General features: G+C 42.1%; 1 protein-coding gene across 1 annotated transcript; it reads right to left on the reverse strand.

Moving 5' to 3' along the window:
* Positions 1-2,763: 2,763 nt before the first annotated feature.
* Positions 2,764-7,774, reverse strand: CGCS363_v015072 (Bloom syndrome protein-like protein; the record flags this gene model as incomplete). The annotated part of the gene is made up of 2 exons (XM_036646921.1): positions 2,764-2,770; positions 2,847-7,774. The coding sequence occupies 2 exons, from the start codon at positions 7,772-7,774 to the stop codon at positions 2,764-2,766; spliced, it is 4,935 nt and encodes a 1,644-aa protein (XP_036487850.1).
* Between the last annotated feature and the right edge of the window lie 8,605 nt (positions 7,775-16,379).

Genomic DNA, 16,379 nt, shown 5'->3' on the forward strand with positions numbered 1-16,379 from the left:
ATCTCTTCCCTTTTATATCTTCACGCCTTCTCTTATCCTGAACTTATACTTACGGTTTACCTTACTATATTTTTATCTACCTCTTTTAAACTTGAACTTGTTGATTATTTTTACTCCCTTTCTTCCCTAACCCTTCTGTCCTTATGTACTGAAATATTCTCCTTGCGATGAACTCCTTACTTTGATATCTCCTCTATCTACTTATTATCAACCCCTCCCCTATCCTAAACTGATTCCCCTGTACTCCTGCCTACTGGTAAAATGTGTCCTGCTTCCCCTTCTTACCATGCCCCTGACCTTATGATAAAATGGTTGTCTTTGGAACCTTATTCGGCTTGTTCTGTGTTAATTTATCTGGTGCTTACTATTCCTCTATATCTTGGTGTTATATAATCTGTATATATTATGAACTTGGAATTCTCTATAATGCTGCCCATCCACTTGTATCTGAATGGGAACTTTTGACTCTGGCTTTGGACTGGAATCTCTCTCTCTCTCTTATTTATGCCTGCTTATACTAACTACCTTACTTTATTAATATAAACACCCCTCTTGTTTTTCCTTTACTTTATCCTTAACTTTTATCCCTACTCTATTTTGAACTTTTTCTCTACTCTAACTCTTACTTTTATTTCTGCTCTGTTTCTAACTTTCTATTTCTACCCTATCCTTAACCCTTTTCTTTTAACCTATCTCTAACCCTCTTCCTTATTCTAACCTTTACCTTTACTTCTGCTCTAACCCTAACCTTACTCTTTTAACTTATCCCCTACCTTGTTCTCTACCCTATCCTTGACTTTTATTTTTACTCTATTTCTAACTTTCTATTTTCGCCTTGTCCCTTACCTTTTCCTTCATTCTAACCCTCACTTTTATTTCTGCTTTACTTCTAACCCCTTTCCTTTAACCTATCCTTTATCCTTTTCTCTGCTCTAATTCTGCCCTTTATTTCTGCTCTATCCCTAACTCTTATTCCTGCTCTATCCCTCACCCCCTTTTTCTTTTACTCTATCCTAACTTCTAATCCTGCTCTATCTCGAACCCTTTCCTGTTGACATATCCCTAACCTTAACTTTGTACGATCTCTGACTTGCTTATGCTCTCCATCTGTGGGTTGCTATATGAACCTTCCTCCTTCTTTCTTACCTAACTCTGTTTACTTATTATTCCTCCTTGTTATCCTGTCTGTGTATGTTTCCTTTCTCCCTCTAACTCCTTTCTTCCCTTTCCTACTCTATTATATATATTAACTATCTACCTTATGAATCTGCTATCTTTCGTTTGTTACTTATTAACTTCTCCTCTCTTACTTACTCTTCTAACCTTTTGGTTTATAACCTTTCTCGTGGTACATAACCCTTGTTTTGTGAATAACTTATAACTCTTTTTTTACTATCTTACTCCCTTATCTCTCTCTCTCTATTTACTCTCTAATCTTCTTTATAACGACTCCTATACTCTTACGAACTCGCCTCTACGGACGAACACCTTACTACTCGGCCCTTTTGTTATACTATGCTACTATGCTATCTAATCTAAAACTGGTCCTGTTATCTTCAACTCTGTATCTGTCTATATTATGCTTATATTCCTATGTTCCCTTTTCGCTCCTCTCCTTGCCCTCTTTACTTTTGTCTCTTTCTCTGCTCTTTATATTCCTCCCGTCTTCCCTATCCCTTCTCTCCTCTCTATACTTTACCCTTCTTGCCTCTACTTTCCTCTGCTCCTTGGATCCCCCCTTTCTTGTTGCTTGCTAATTGTATGTCCCCTCTATTATCTGTTTCTTAACTCTATCCCTCCTGAACTTTGCTTTATTGCTGACTTCTATTTCTGCCCTATTCTTGACCCTTCTGTTTGCTGTATTCCTGACTTTGATTCCTACTCTGACCTTAATCCTTCTCTTTAACCTATCTCTGACCTTTACTGTGTACTAACCCTGGCTCCCCTATACTCTACCTCTATGGGCTGCTAAATGAATCTCCCTCCCTCTCTTTTACTGAAATCCGTTTTTTTACTTTTCCCCCCTTGGTCTTCTATCTGTTTGTATTTCTATTTCTCTCTGTCTACTTTCTTTCTACCTCCCTTTATCTTTAACTACTGTCTACTGTATAAATCTGCTATCTTTGGTATGTGATTCTTTAATTCCCCCTCTCTTGCTGACCTTGCTACCCCTTTTTGGCTGTAATTTTTCTCGGTGTACTCTGCTCTCTTTCTATAACAAATCTTTTACTCTTTCCTATTATCTTAATACTATTCTCTTTCCCTCTGCTTGCCCCCGAATCTGCTTTATTATAACTCCTATACTCTTACTAATTCGCCTTTGTTAACGAACCTCTTACTGTTCTGCCCTTTTGTTCTGCTATGCTATCTAACCCTAAAACTGGCCCTGAAATCTTTAACACTACATCTGTATTATATTCACGCTCTTACATCCCCTTTTTACTTCTTTTTTTTCCCTTCTCTCCGGCCCCTTTCTCTGCTCTTTCCATCCTTCCACTGTTGCCTATACCTTTTGCTGCTCCTTGTATTCCCCCCTTCTTGCTCCTTGCTCATGATTCATCCCCTCTGTTACTCTTTGTCATCTTCCACCTCCTGCTCTCTTGTGCTATTAAATCTTTCTGTGTGAAAAAACATCTGATGCTCTGTTTTCTATTATCCTTTACTACTATACTTCCCTACTCCCTACCCTAAACTGTCGTACTCCTATGTACGGCCCCTACTCGCCCCGCCTTGCCCTGCCTGATCACCCCTCTGCTACGCCCTCTACTGCCTTCTGCCACAACTGGCTTGTCAACCGGCACAACTTGCTTGACTGCACCCCTCCCCATTGGATCATCTGCCCTAACCACTTATATACCTCCTTCTCGCTCGATGCCCACTCCTCTAACCCGTCCGCTCTGCGCATCGCCCTCACCGTCTCCTCGTACACCCTCGACCCCACACCGATCGTTGCGACGGCGAACATCGTAACCATCAACCCTTGGTACTGGCATGAACCGCCCTCGACCTCCGTGAACCGCCCGCCGTCCTCGCCCAACGGCTCCCATCGCCGACACCAACCCTGCGGCAATCCGCAATGGAAACAACTGCTGAAATTCTCCATCATCCGTCCGTCGAACATGGCCTCTTCCATCTGCCTCCTGTACTGCGCCGTCCACCCCCACGCCTGCTCCCCGCGGCCTGGGCAATCGTCTAACGTGTGCCCGTCGCTCTCTCTCCGGCGTATCCCGCAATACGTGCACCGTCCCGCCCACCGCGCCAACTGCTGCTTGAACGTCTCCCCCTCCTCCCCTAACCCTGAACGCTCTGCCCTGGCCTGCCACTGGCGGAACTGCCTGGCTTGCTGACTGGTCTCGAACGCGGCCCTGATCTCTTCGTCTTCTCTGGCTCCATGTCCCTCTCTATCCCCGTCCTTGTCCCTATCCATATCTCCATCCCCGTCGTCTACCCACATCACCTCCGACGCCCTCTGCCGGCATATGTCGCATGCCTCTTCGCCCTCCTCGCACCCTGGACGGTCCACCCGCCCGTCCATGACCTCGTCTAACACAATCCGCCGGCATACCTCTCCCCTGATGTATGTCCTTGTTGACACCTCCCATCCCCCTCCGGCTGCCCTCCCATCTTTCTCTGCCTCCCCTGCCTCCTTCTCCTTCTGCTTCTCCTTCTCCTTCTCCTCCACGGCTGCCCTACTGCATATAACAACCGACCGGCTTGGCTGGCCGTCTCGCCCGGCACGCCCGCTCTCCTGGACGAAATCCCGCAACCGCCGCGGCATGCCCGCGTGGACCACCAACCGCACGTCCGGCACGTCGATGCCTAACCCCAACGCGTTCGTCGCCACGATGACGCCCCCATCGGCGCCGTCGCCCATCCTCCACGCCTCCAACCTCGACGCCTTGTCCTCCGTGCTGCCGATGCTGCTGTGGAACGCTGCGCACCCCAACGCCTCGGCCATCCGCTCGACGCCCTCGATCGTGCTGCTGTACACCACCGCCTTGCCGCGTGGCTGCTGCCGCAACCAATCCCTGACCTCCTGGCAACCGCGCTCCTCGACGGCGCTCAACTCGCCGTCCTCACCCTCCCGACCTGACCCTAACCCTAACCCTGACTCTGCCCGGCGCCTGTGGCTTGCCGCACCACGACCACGACCACGACCCCCACCCCCTGACCCTAACGCAACGACAACAACCCCATACTCGATATTCCTCCGCGTCGTCGCCTCGCGGAACACCCGCACCCGCTCCTGCCGGATCCCCGTCACGGCGAAAAACTCCCGCTCCTCCGCCGGCGGCAACGTCGCCGTCAAACACACCAACTGCGCCCCGAACTCCTGCACCGTCCGCCCCAACGCCCGCAACGCCGGCCGGAACCCCCTCGACCCATCCAACACGACGTGGCACTCGTCCAACACCACCCGGTCCAACTGCTGCCGCCGCTGCAACCGCCCGACGAAATCCCGGAATCCCTGCGTGACGGCCGACTCGGGCGTCACGAACACCACCGTTGCTGCGGCCGTGTTGGCCCGCCCGCCGCCGCGCCACGTTGTCGACGCCAACCCCGACCTCGAACACCGCGCGTCCATGTCGGTGCGCAACGCCACCAACGGCGTCACGACGATCGTCACCCCGTCCGGTGCGCAATACGCCGGCAACATGAACGACAAACTCTTGCCGCCGCCCGTGCCCGTCACCTGCACGATCGGGTCGTCCCCGCGCATGATCGACCGGATGACCCGCTCCTGCTGGCCGCGGAACGCCGCCCGCGGGTCCCCCATCATCTGCCGCAACTGCCCGCCGGCGTTGGCTAACTGCAACCGCGTGAACCGCCGCCGCCGCTGCCCTTCGAACTCCTCGTCCGCCGCCGTCGTCGCCGTCCGCCGCCGCTTGGTGGGTGCCCCGCCGCCCCGGTCCTCCGCCCCGAACCCCAACAACCGGTGCCACTGCCGGCTGACGGCCCGGAACCTGTCCCGCAACGCCGCCGTGCCGAACGGTGCCTCCTGGTACAACCGCCCGTATATCATCCCCGCCACGTGCGTGCCGTGCCCGGCCTGCAAATCCAATGCGCTGTCCTCGACGCCTATGTCGTCGTCGTTGTCGTCGTTGTCGTTGTTTTTGTCGTCTGCCCGTCCGAACGCCTCGTTCAAATACCGGTTGGCGATGGCGACGGCCATGTGCCGCCACCCGCTGATGTTGATCTTGCTGCCGACCAACCGCTCGCTGTGCTGCTGCATGATCCGCCTTGCCTTGTCTGACGTCCACAACCGTTCGTCCGTCCACGGCGCCCGGCCGGGGGTGGCGTTGGCGCTCTCGTCTGTGATGGTGTTGTCACGGGCGTCGTCGTCCTCGGTGTTGTCACGGGCGTCGTTGTCCTTGGTGTTATTGCGGCGCTCGTCGCCCCTGGTGTTATCACGGCTCGCCTCGCCCGCCGCCCTGCCCCTTACAACCACGTCGTCCGCCCATAAAAATGCGCTCTTCCGGTCCGTCTGATGGATGATGCCTCCTACCTGCTGCCAAAACGGCAACACTAACCATAAATACCACACCAACAACTCGCCGACCTCGCGCGGCAAATACCGGTGTATCACCTTGGCCGTCCCCGTCTGGCGGTAATTCTTGTGGTACGACGTGACGAAACATATCATGCCGTCGTGTGCGAACACGTTCCTGACCCCGCCGTTGGCCGTGTTGCTGTGTCTGATGCCTGCTAACTCGGGCGCCCGCGCCGGCTGCCCTGCCACCATGTGCATCAACATCCACAACCGCTCCCGGAACGATTCCAACGCCTGTCTGTATGCCTGCACCGTCCTCTCGCGGTATGGGTGGTGGCTATCGCTGCGGTTGGACGTGACCTCCTCCGCCTGTCCTGCTGCTGCTGCTGCTGCTGCTGCCACTGCCGCCGCCGCCGCCCCTCGCGTTGGGTCTAACCACGCCCGCCGCCGTGCCTCCGACTCTGCGATGCGCCGTGCGATCCACCCCTTCCCCTTGCCCACCCACGCCTCGTTGCGGTCGTCGTGTAAAAACGAATACCCCGGCCGGTCCTGGCTGTGGTCGTCGTGCATGCTGTCCCACCTGATGGCGGGCAACGCTGCTGCTAACGCTGATCGGCCTCCGTACCCATCGCCGTGCCCGTCCCTGTCGGGATCATTATCCCTATCCCCATCCCCGTCCACCACCGCCAACTGCGCCAACAACGTCCGCGCCTCCTGCGCTACCCCGTGGAACATCTCGGCCAACTCGCACACCCGCACCCGCACCCGCCGGAACGATATCCGGTCGCCGCTCCAATCCACCATCCCCGGCGCCACCGTGTTAAACCGGATATGCATCCCGTACGTGCGCGCGTCGTAAATCCAATTCATCGCCCTGGGCTCGTCGTCCGGCCGCCCGGGCATCCGCGTCATGAACCGCCGCACCTTGTCGCGCACCAAATGGAACACGCTGCTGGCCTCTTCGTACGCCGCCTCGGCCCCTTTGGTCGCCGTCAACGCCACCACCTCGTCCTTCCGCTCCAACCACGCCTGGTACACGACGAACATCTTGGCCACCTTGATCACGGCTGAATAATTCGTCGTGTACTCCGTCGCCTGGTGCCACCCGCCGTCCTCGCGGATGCCCAACACCGCCAACGCGCCGATCATCGCGCTCTCCTTTTGGCTCTGCTTGTACGGGTCCTCGATGATGGCGATGATGGCGTCCAAACACATCCTCTCGACCTCCTCCGCCTGCGCGGCCTGCCTGCTGCCGACATCCGCCTCGACACGGCTGGTGAACGCATCCCACAACGACCCCTGACGCATGGTGAACCGATACGGCGGCCGCTCGCGCTCCGGCCACTCGTCCATGCGGAACCATATGCTCACCATCTTACGCCAAACCTCCTTGTACCGCTGCCACGTGTCGTCCTCCATGCGGTTGTCGAATGGCCGCACCGGCTTCTGGCCGATCTCCTTCCGCTCCGCCTCGAACAACACGTCGTGCCCGACCTTGTGCGGTGCTGCTGTTGCGCATGCCTTGTCGGCGACGCTGTTGAACACGGCCCATATGGCCTCTAACGTCTCCTCGCCATCCTCAATTGGTCGCGTGGCCTCCTGTAACTGCGTCTTGTTCAACCCTTCCAAATCCCTCGTCCACCCGACGCGGTACAACCACCCGTTCGGCTCCAACTTTTCGTCCACTGTACTGACCTCCTCGCGCGCGTCGGCCTCGAACCGCTTCTCTTGGTTCTCGTGCAACGTGACGAACCACGCCGTGTCGTCCGTCCCCGGCCCCGATGGCTCGCTTTGAACGGCCACCCCTAACCCCCGCCCGACCTCGAACCATCCGCTTGCGGCCCGTGTTAAAAAAAAACGCTGGCATGGCACGCCTGTTGTCCACGGCAAATCTCTGACTGCCGTGGCTTTCTTGCGCACATTGCCCCCCTTCTGCCAATCATTCGCCCACCGGTGTTCTGCCCGGCAATGCTCCTGCATGTTTCGCACGCGGCGGCACACATAACGGCATGCGTGGCAACGCAAACCGTCCGCCCGGGGCGGTGCGATATGGGCAACTGGCTCGACCGTGGGGTCTGGGTATTGAAACGACTGCAAATCGGCCTGGCTGCGGATGATGCCGGGAATATCGCCGACTAATCCGGCGACCTTGCTCCTGGCCTCGGCGGGGATTGACCGATGGTTATTCCGCAAATGCGCCGTGGCTTCGTTGGCTAATACGGCGTACTGACATAATGTGCATATCAAAATGGAATACTGCGTGTTGTGGACGAATGGCTCCATCTTTGGCATGTATTGGTTACTTTCTTCTATCTACTGTTTATGACTGGTTCCTCCTGTCCTCTCTTTATAAACTCACCTTCCTGCCCCTTAATTCCATATACTTTCTCCTTGATCTACTTTCCTCCCTGCCTACGTTCCATCGCTCGGTCGGGCTTTCTGGCCTGGCTGATGGTCCTGTTATATAATTGGCTGGTTAATGCGGGGATTCGGACGACATCACAAAAACATCTACTACCCTATTCACCTATTTCTGGACTCATATCACGGAATAAAACACTGAGAACTGGGTTCCTATAATTATACCGATTGTGGCTTTAATTGCATGCTACTTTTACCTATTTTACTACGGAAAATCTCAACGGCTTCCACCTTGCTGTGAACAACGGTTTCCGCCCTTGTCTCAACGGACCCACCTAATTCCATGGTGGGGCGTTCAATGGCTTCCGACGTCAGCCATCGTGGACGTGATGTTAGGGGGGGTTATTAAGGCGTTAAATAGGCTAAAGTATGTTATACTAAAGTGTATATAACTTTAAAGTTAAGATAAATAACTTAATATATAGTAATTTTATAGCTTATTTTATAAAGCTTTGATTTTAGTTATATTTTATCTATATATTTTACTTTATACTTATTTATAATATAATTATTATTTTCCTTTATAATACTCTTTAGCTTTTATTTTAAATCTAATTACTTTTCCTTTTTTATATCTAAATATTATATTATAATCTTAGATTTTAATAACTTTAACATATAAATAATTTAAAATAAATATAAGATCTATATTATAATTATCCAGCTTTTTCTTCTACTTTTATTTATTCTACTTATAGTCTTTTTTATTCTAACTTCTTTTTTTTTTATATACTATTTTGTTTTATATATCTATTTATCTTCTATTTAAAGCTTACTTTAGATATACTAGCTTCTTTCTTTCTTCTTTTATATATAAATAATAATACTTTATTCTTATACTACTTATAGTTTCTCAATATAATATACTAATTTAATTCAATATTATTTCCTTTCTTTTTAATTCTTTACTTTATATACTATAACTCTCTTTATATATCTTAGAAATACTAAAAGTTTATAATATCTTAAGTTTATTATTTATTTACTTTAACTATTTTATAATATATACTATTTTACTTTAAAGCTTTTTATATTTCTCTTTTATTTTTTAAAGTAATACTTACTACTTACTATTTTATATTAATATTTTATTTACTTATTTTATCTAAATAAGAAAAGTTATTTTATTTATTATAAACCTTTATTTTCTTTTTATTCTAACTTAACTTTAGACTTATTTTCTTTTTACTTACTAAATAAATTTAATACTTTAGGGAGTAACTTTAGTTTTTCTTTTCTTTTTAACCCTAATATACTTCAACTCTTCTCTCCCCTTATCACTCTTCTACCTTAATTCTTATTATTACCCCCTCTTTATTATTAGCTAAGCCTTAGCTTCTCCCCTCTTATCTTCATCTCTTCCTCCCCCCTATTTCTCTTAGATATTATTCACCCTCTATAATAAGCATTCCTCCTACCTATTATCTCTCTATATAGCTCCCTCTTTAGAAGCCTTAAGCTTAAAGAGCTGCTAATATGCTGCATACTCCTCACTAAGTGTAAGATAAGTATACAGTAGGGATTGCTTATATAAAGCTATATTTTTAACACCTAAAGTATAGTTAGTTAGTAAATCCTTAACTTAATAAAGGGTTAAGTATTAAGCTTTAAGCTTTATAAACCTTCTTATTAACTATAAAAAGTTAAGAGGTCTCTATAGCTTTAGTAAGGTTGAGAAGCTAAGCCTCTTAGACCTTATAGAACTTATAAAGACCTCCTAACTACTAAATAAAGCTAAGTAAACCTTTAGTACTAACTTATAGTATACCTTCTTAATTTCATCTAAAGTCGTAAGGTAACCTTAGATAATTAAGAAAGCATACTAATATGCTTTTTTAATTATATTTAGGGTTATAAGGTAACTTTAGATAATTAAGAAAGCATATAGCCTTTACTAAAGATCTACTTAGCCCTACTCTCTTTTAGCCTTTTTAATAAACTTATTAGCAAAAGTAGGGTAGCTAGCCTGCCTAAAGCCTTAGAGGGCCTAGCTTTATAGCAGCTTTTATTATAGGTATACTTTAAGCTTCCCTCCTATAAAGCTAACTCCTTACTTATTTATAAGAGGCTTTAGTAAAGTATAAGTGAGGTATAATAAGGTCTTTTATTAATATATATGCTTCTTAAGCGCTATTATAGTTATATATCTAAGTAAGCATTTAGCTTATTCCTCTACTAAGGACGCCTTAAGAGAATAGACTTAATTTATACTAAGCTAGCTAAATACTCTATATCTATATAATCTGCTTAACTACCTAAGCCTATATATGTTTAATAATCTATGCTAAACGAGTAATCTTACCTTCTACCTTAGTAGGTAATACTATAACCTAGGTTATTAGTAATATCAGCTGCCTAGTAAATTCCTCCTATAGTGTGTAATCTTACTGCCCCCCTAAGCTGCTAAGTCTATTATATATAAGCTAGCAGTCTAGCTGTAGTTACCTCTTAACCTCTAACTTCTCTAAGACCTATATTATAAAGAATATATTAAATATAAACCTCTTATCTACTTTATAGGTTATCTTAGCCTTCTACTTAAATAGCTTAAGCTAGTTTAAGGTTAGCTCTTACCTTAGGTATACTACTTATAGTAAGTAGTAGAAGAAGCAGTAAGTAAACCTAATAAACTTAACTTAGCTTACCTATAGCTATAGGTTCTATAGCCCTATAATGCTTCTATATTACGCCTTAATATATACTGCATAGCTCTCTTAAGCCTTATTATATATAACTAATATATACCTATAGCTATCTCCTATAAACTTATCTTAGATAACTATAAGGTTTATTAGGCAGAATATACACCTAAAGCCTTATAACTACTACTTTTAGAGGTATATAAGCGCCTTAATCACACCTATATTACTTTATAAAAGCCTTAGCTATGCTTCTTACGCTTACTTATACCCCTACTAGTTAATACTACCTACTTAAGGGTTGCTTGCTTAGCTGCTATAAATGCTATTACCTCTTATAGCCTTTACCTACTATTAGCTTCTAGCAGCTTATCTTTATCTGCTATTACTAGCCTAGGTCTTCTTCTATAGTACCTAGCTAGGTGTTAGAGCTACTTCTCTTTTACAGCTTAACCTCAGCAATATTAATCTAGCTTAAGAGCTGCTAACTAGCAGTATAACCTAACTAATAGCTACTACTAAACTCCCTATAAGTAACACCTATAGCTACTATTTGCATTCTGCTAGCGTTATTAACTAGTTATAGTAGATTGCTTAGATCTTAGCCTTCTATAAGGTTGCTAGTATTAGCATCTATATGCCCTCTAAGGGTATACTACTTAGTGCTACTAACTATAATATATACTATACTTACTTAAACAGCTTTAGCTCTACTGCTAGCATAGCCTATATACTTAATCTTATCCCTCTATTAGCCTTAGTTTAGGATAAGGAGGGCTAAGAGTTGCTACTAAGTTTAATATTAAATACTACTAATTCCTCCTCTAGCTCCTCCTCACTCCTTTAGCTATAATTACTATTTAGGATCTCTGCTATACTATCCTATAACTTCTAAAACGCCTTATCTCTCTTTTATTTAAAGTAGAGGTTATAAGGCTCCTCTTTACCTAAGATATACCTTCCTATACGCTTTAAGCTATCTATATACTAGTTAATCACCTTCCTCTAGTAGCTATTCTCAGTAAATAATTCCTATATTACTAAGTCTTTAGCTTATACTTACTGCTTACCTCTCTTTAATAGTTTGCTCTTAAAGATAATATATACCTCACCTTAGCTTCCTCTCTGCTGCCCTATATATCTGCTCTCTTAGATAAACTAGCTAAGTGTAAATAGTGCCTTATAGTAAATTATTACTTATACTGAGGGGATATCTAAGCCTCAGCTTAGCGCACTTATCCTTATAATTAAGTTCTCCTCCCCTAAACTAAAGCTTTTAAGCATAAAGTTCTTCATCCTAGTATCTACTATCTACCTATAGTAATAGCTATAATAGAGCTAAGATGCTATATCCTCAGCTTTTTTAATAAAGCAGTAGAAGATAATTATCTTGCTCTATTTATAGATATTACTCCCCTTAATAATACTAATAATATCCTAAACATACTTATTAGTAGGTATCTTATTAGGATTATTATTAATTATCTTATAGTAGATATTACTCCTTATTATGCAGTCTTAGAAGAATGTTCCTTTAGGTTTAGCAGTCCTTAGCTGCTAGAAGAACTATACCTTAAGAGATAGCAGTAGTATTACTGTGAGGCAAACTACTTAGATACTAAAGCTAAGTATTATCCTGCTAATCCTTATTATATACTTATAGTACTTTTAATAGGCGTCTAAGAGTATATTATACTTATTAAAGATAACTTAGTTTAGTATGTGTTTAGCTTTTAGCTGCTATAATATATCCTAAAAAGATGCTATTATTACAGCCTCTAGCATTATAAAGATAAGCGTATATGGTGCTATAGTAGTACCTCCCTATTATATGCTTAAGATGTTATACTGCTAGCAGCTTTAGTTATATAGGTTTTTCTATAGTGATAGTAGAAGGATAACTACTACTATTAACCCCCTAAGCGCTATAATAGCTAGTATAAAGATAGCTATGCTCTTATTAGTGCTAGTGCTTGTAATTATTATAACTAGAGGTTTTTAGTTTGCAATTACTTTAATAATAAGTTTTTATATGCTTAAGAGCTAGGCGTCTTTATCTTTCTATATAGCGGTAAAGATTAAGCTTAGGTTAGTATCTTATAGTATATTTAGCCTCTTCTCTTACTCCTCCCTCTACACCCTATTTTATACTAATAGATAGTTCTTATTAGCTGATATATTAGCTGAGAACTTAAGGAACTTATACTAGTTGATATTAATAGTCCTAAAAGAGTTCTACACCCCCTCCCCTAAGATACTACTAATATTATATAGTTAAGCATAAATTACCTCTATAATCTAGGTTAAATGCCTATACTGCAAATTATATAGGTTATCCCTCTCATTAAACTTATTATCTAAAGCTTCTAAGTTAGAGTTAGACATATACCTAATATCTAGTCCCTCTACTTACTTTTTAACTGCTGCTAAGTCTAAGTCCTTCTTCTTAATCCCTACCTATAGGAACCTATAAGTAATTATAATAATAGCATATTATAAGGGGTTAATACCTATATTAGCATTAAACGCCTCTATTATTACCCTCTATAGTAGGATAGTAAGCTACAGAAGTTACTAGGGAATTACAGCTTCCTCTTAGTAAGTAACAACCTACTATGAGAATAGGTATAGCACCTACTTTAAGCCTTCTATGTTCTACTAGCTGAGCAGCTGCTAGAAAGGTAGTATAAGCTATAAGTACTATATAATAAGCTTACTAACCTCTTAGAGGAGGAACTACTAGATATTCCTATAGTTTATACCTTAGATAAAGTTTTTATAGTATTTAGTGAAGATTACTATAAATCTGCTATAAACTATAATATTCTAAAAAGAGCTTACAGCAGTATTAATAAACTAAATTAGTATAATCTCTATGCTTTAGGCTAGTTAGCTGTTAGTGAGGTATATAAGGACTAAAAGCTATTCTAAGAGCTTCTCAGCAAGCTAGCTATACTCCTTAATAGATTCTTTATTCTACTTAATTATACCCCCTTTCTACTTCCCCTATTAGTAATTAAGTCTATTACAGTTAGAAATATAGCCTAAGAGGAATCCCTCATTATCTCTCTTCTAGGTAATATTTTAGTAGTTATTAAGGAAGCAATAGCTAAGTTTATTATTATCCTAGTTATCCTTAATTACTAACTATAAGATTACTAGGAGTATATTTACTAAGGAACTGCTTATATCACTACACTAGAAGCACCTTAATAATAGCTACTAAGCTTTATTTACAGCTAAGTAGACTATAGCATAAAACTTATCTATAGTGAATTAGAAGTTACTTAGGTATAGCTGCTTCCCCTCCTAGCTGACTAAACTATTAGCACTAATAAATTACTAAATCTTTATACTATAAGCCTTCTTCTTTACTATCTAAACGAGAGGTAGCAATATATATACCCTATCTAACGCTATATCCTATATAAAGTGGAGTATAAGCGCTCTAATAATATCTATTTTATACTGCTAGGTTCCTTTATTACTTAACAGCTTTATTATATCCTTTTTAGCCTTAAAGAGGATAAGAAAGCAAGTAATCTTAATAACTTTAGAGTATACTAAGGTATAGTTAATAGCTTAAACCTAGCTGCTATTATCTTTTTAGCTTATAACTACTAGTATACTAAATAAGATATTATTATAAAGCTAATTTAAAAGGTAGTAGTTAAAGAGGGAGATATAGAGCGTAAATATAGCATTATCTAGCACCTCTCTAATATCCTTAAATATTATTACATTAGCTCTAGCTAGCTCTATATAATTATAGAGGTTATCTAACGCTATAGCTTATCCTACTGAGAGGCAGTATAAAGGGTAAGCATCTTTAGTAACTACTTAAGAGGATAGTATATAGATTAAGACCTATTTCTAGAGGCTAGTATACTTCTACTAGGTTATTTATTTAAGATAAAGCTAGAAAAGCTTTAGTATTAGCATAAGAGGTATTAGTCTTATAAGCTTAAATATAGCTAGATACTACTAGTTATTAATTACTGCTATTCTTACTTCTAAGGTAACCTACTAAAAAGACTTAAAGATAATCTTAATTATAAACCCTTCTGCTGACTAATCCTTAAGTAGTAGCTAAATATAGTTAACGTTAAGCTTTTAGAGGTGCTCTGCCTAACTAACTATAATAACCTATTAGTTTAGCTAAAGTGTTATATCTATAACCTAAGCTACCTTACCTTCTATAGCCTATAAGGTATTCTATTACTCCTAAAAGAGGTCTAAAATAATAGCTCTACTAAGACTAAGCTGCAAACTCACACTATTAGGCCTTATAACCTTAAATAAGAACAAACTACTACTCCTATAAGATCCTTATAATAGCAGCATCTAGAAACTAACGTTATAGCAGATTAAGTCTAAAGGTAGGTTCCACCCCTAGTTAGCCACAATCTCAGCATACTGCTTCTATTAATAGGTATAAATATGCTTAGCTTATTTATAGATATAACTACAATCCCTAATACCACAGCTATAACTATTCTTAATAAGCTCTTAAAGATAGTCTAGCTTATTATATATAGGTTTAAGGTAGCAGAAGGTAAGCTAGAGGTCCTTAGTGGAAATATAGATTTTAAGTGCTTCAGCCCTCATAACTGCTTTAATTACAGCTTATTTGCTATATAAGATATAGCTATACTTCTACTATAGATAATCGCTAATACCTTTCCTAGTAACGCTATACTTATAGGTAGTACAGATAATAATAGGGAATATTAGGTTATAAATAAAAGGTTCTATAGTAATAATATTCTGCTAAACTTAAGTGCTTTAAGTAGGAAAATACTTAATAGTAACTAACTTATTGCAAACATCTATTTAATAGCATTAACTATAAGGGGAAATATTAGCTATACAGCACTTATAAGCTTCTTAGAAATCCACATTATTAACGTCTAACTAGGGTTGCTCATAAAGGTATAGCTAAAGCTAAGCTTACCTCTAACTATTATATACTAATTAGATTAGTCTAACTACCTTTCCTTACTAGGACTTTACTAATACTAAGTAATATAAAGCTAACTTAATAGAAGTGTTTATTAACCTATAACTATAGCTAGGGAAACCTCTAAGATAACGTTTTATTTAGTAAGGTAGATCAGCTACTAAGATAAAAACCCCTCTAAAAACTAACTTATTATCCTATAATTAGAAAAGTTAGTGCTAATCTGAGGTAGTAGGTCTAAGTAGGGCCTAACGCCTACTAGAGGGGATATTATATATAACACTAAGTTTAGTCCTAAGAGAACTACTACTAGCCTAATAAGTTATTAAGTCAGCTAGAAGGCTTTCTATAGTTTTATATAAGGAAACTATAAGTAGTATCTAAGTAGTATTAAGGGTAAACTTAGTAACTCCCCTTAGGAAGTTTAACCTAAGGTGCTTAAAGCAAAATACTTAGCTAAATCCTAAGTTTATTTAAAGTAGATATAGGATTCCTCTAGATATAATTATTAAGCTTAGAGGCCTATAAGCTATATAGATCCTTAACACTAAGCAGAGCTTAAGCAGGCGCTATACTCTATTAAAGTATAAAAGACTTTTTCCCCCCTTAATACTAACCTAAGCTAATAATCCTAGCTATAGTATATTATTCCCCTAACTTTAGGTTTAAAGCTATTAGATATTATAGTAATAGTTTTAAAGGCCTACTAGACTATATAAATATAATGCTCTAAATCTAAGCAGTACTTAATAAGGTAGCAATTCACCGCTTAACCTACTAAACTTTATAGCTAGAATAACTTTATTATAGCTGCCTCATAGCATTTATTAGTAAAACTATAGCCTACTAAGGCTAAAGTCTACTAAGA

The sequence above is a fragment of the Colletotrichum siamense genome, assembly GCF_013390195.1.
Source record: "Colletotrichum siamense strain Cg363 chromosome Unknown KSG_Cg363_contig15, whole genome shotgun sequence".
Taxonomy (NCBI): Eukaryota; Fungi; Ascomycota; class Sordariomycetes; order Glomerellales; family Glomerellaceae; genus Colletotrichum; species Colletotrichum siamense.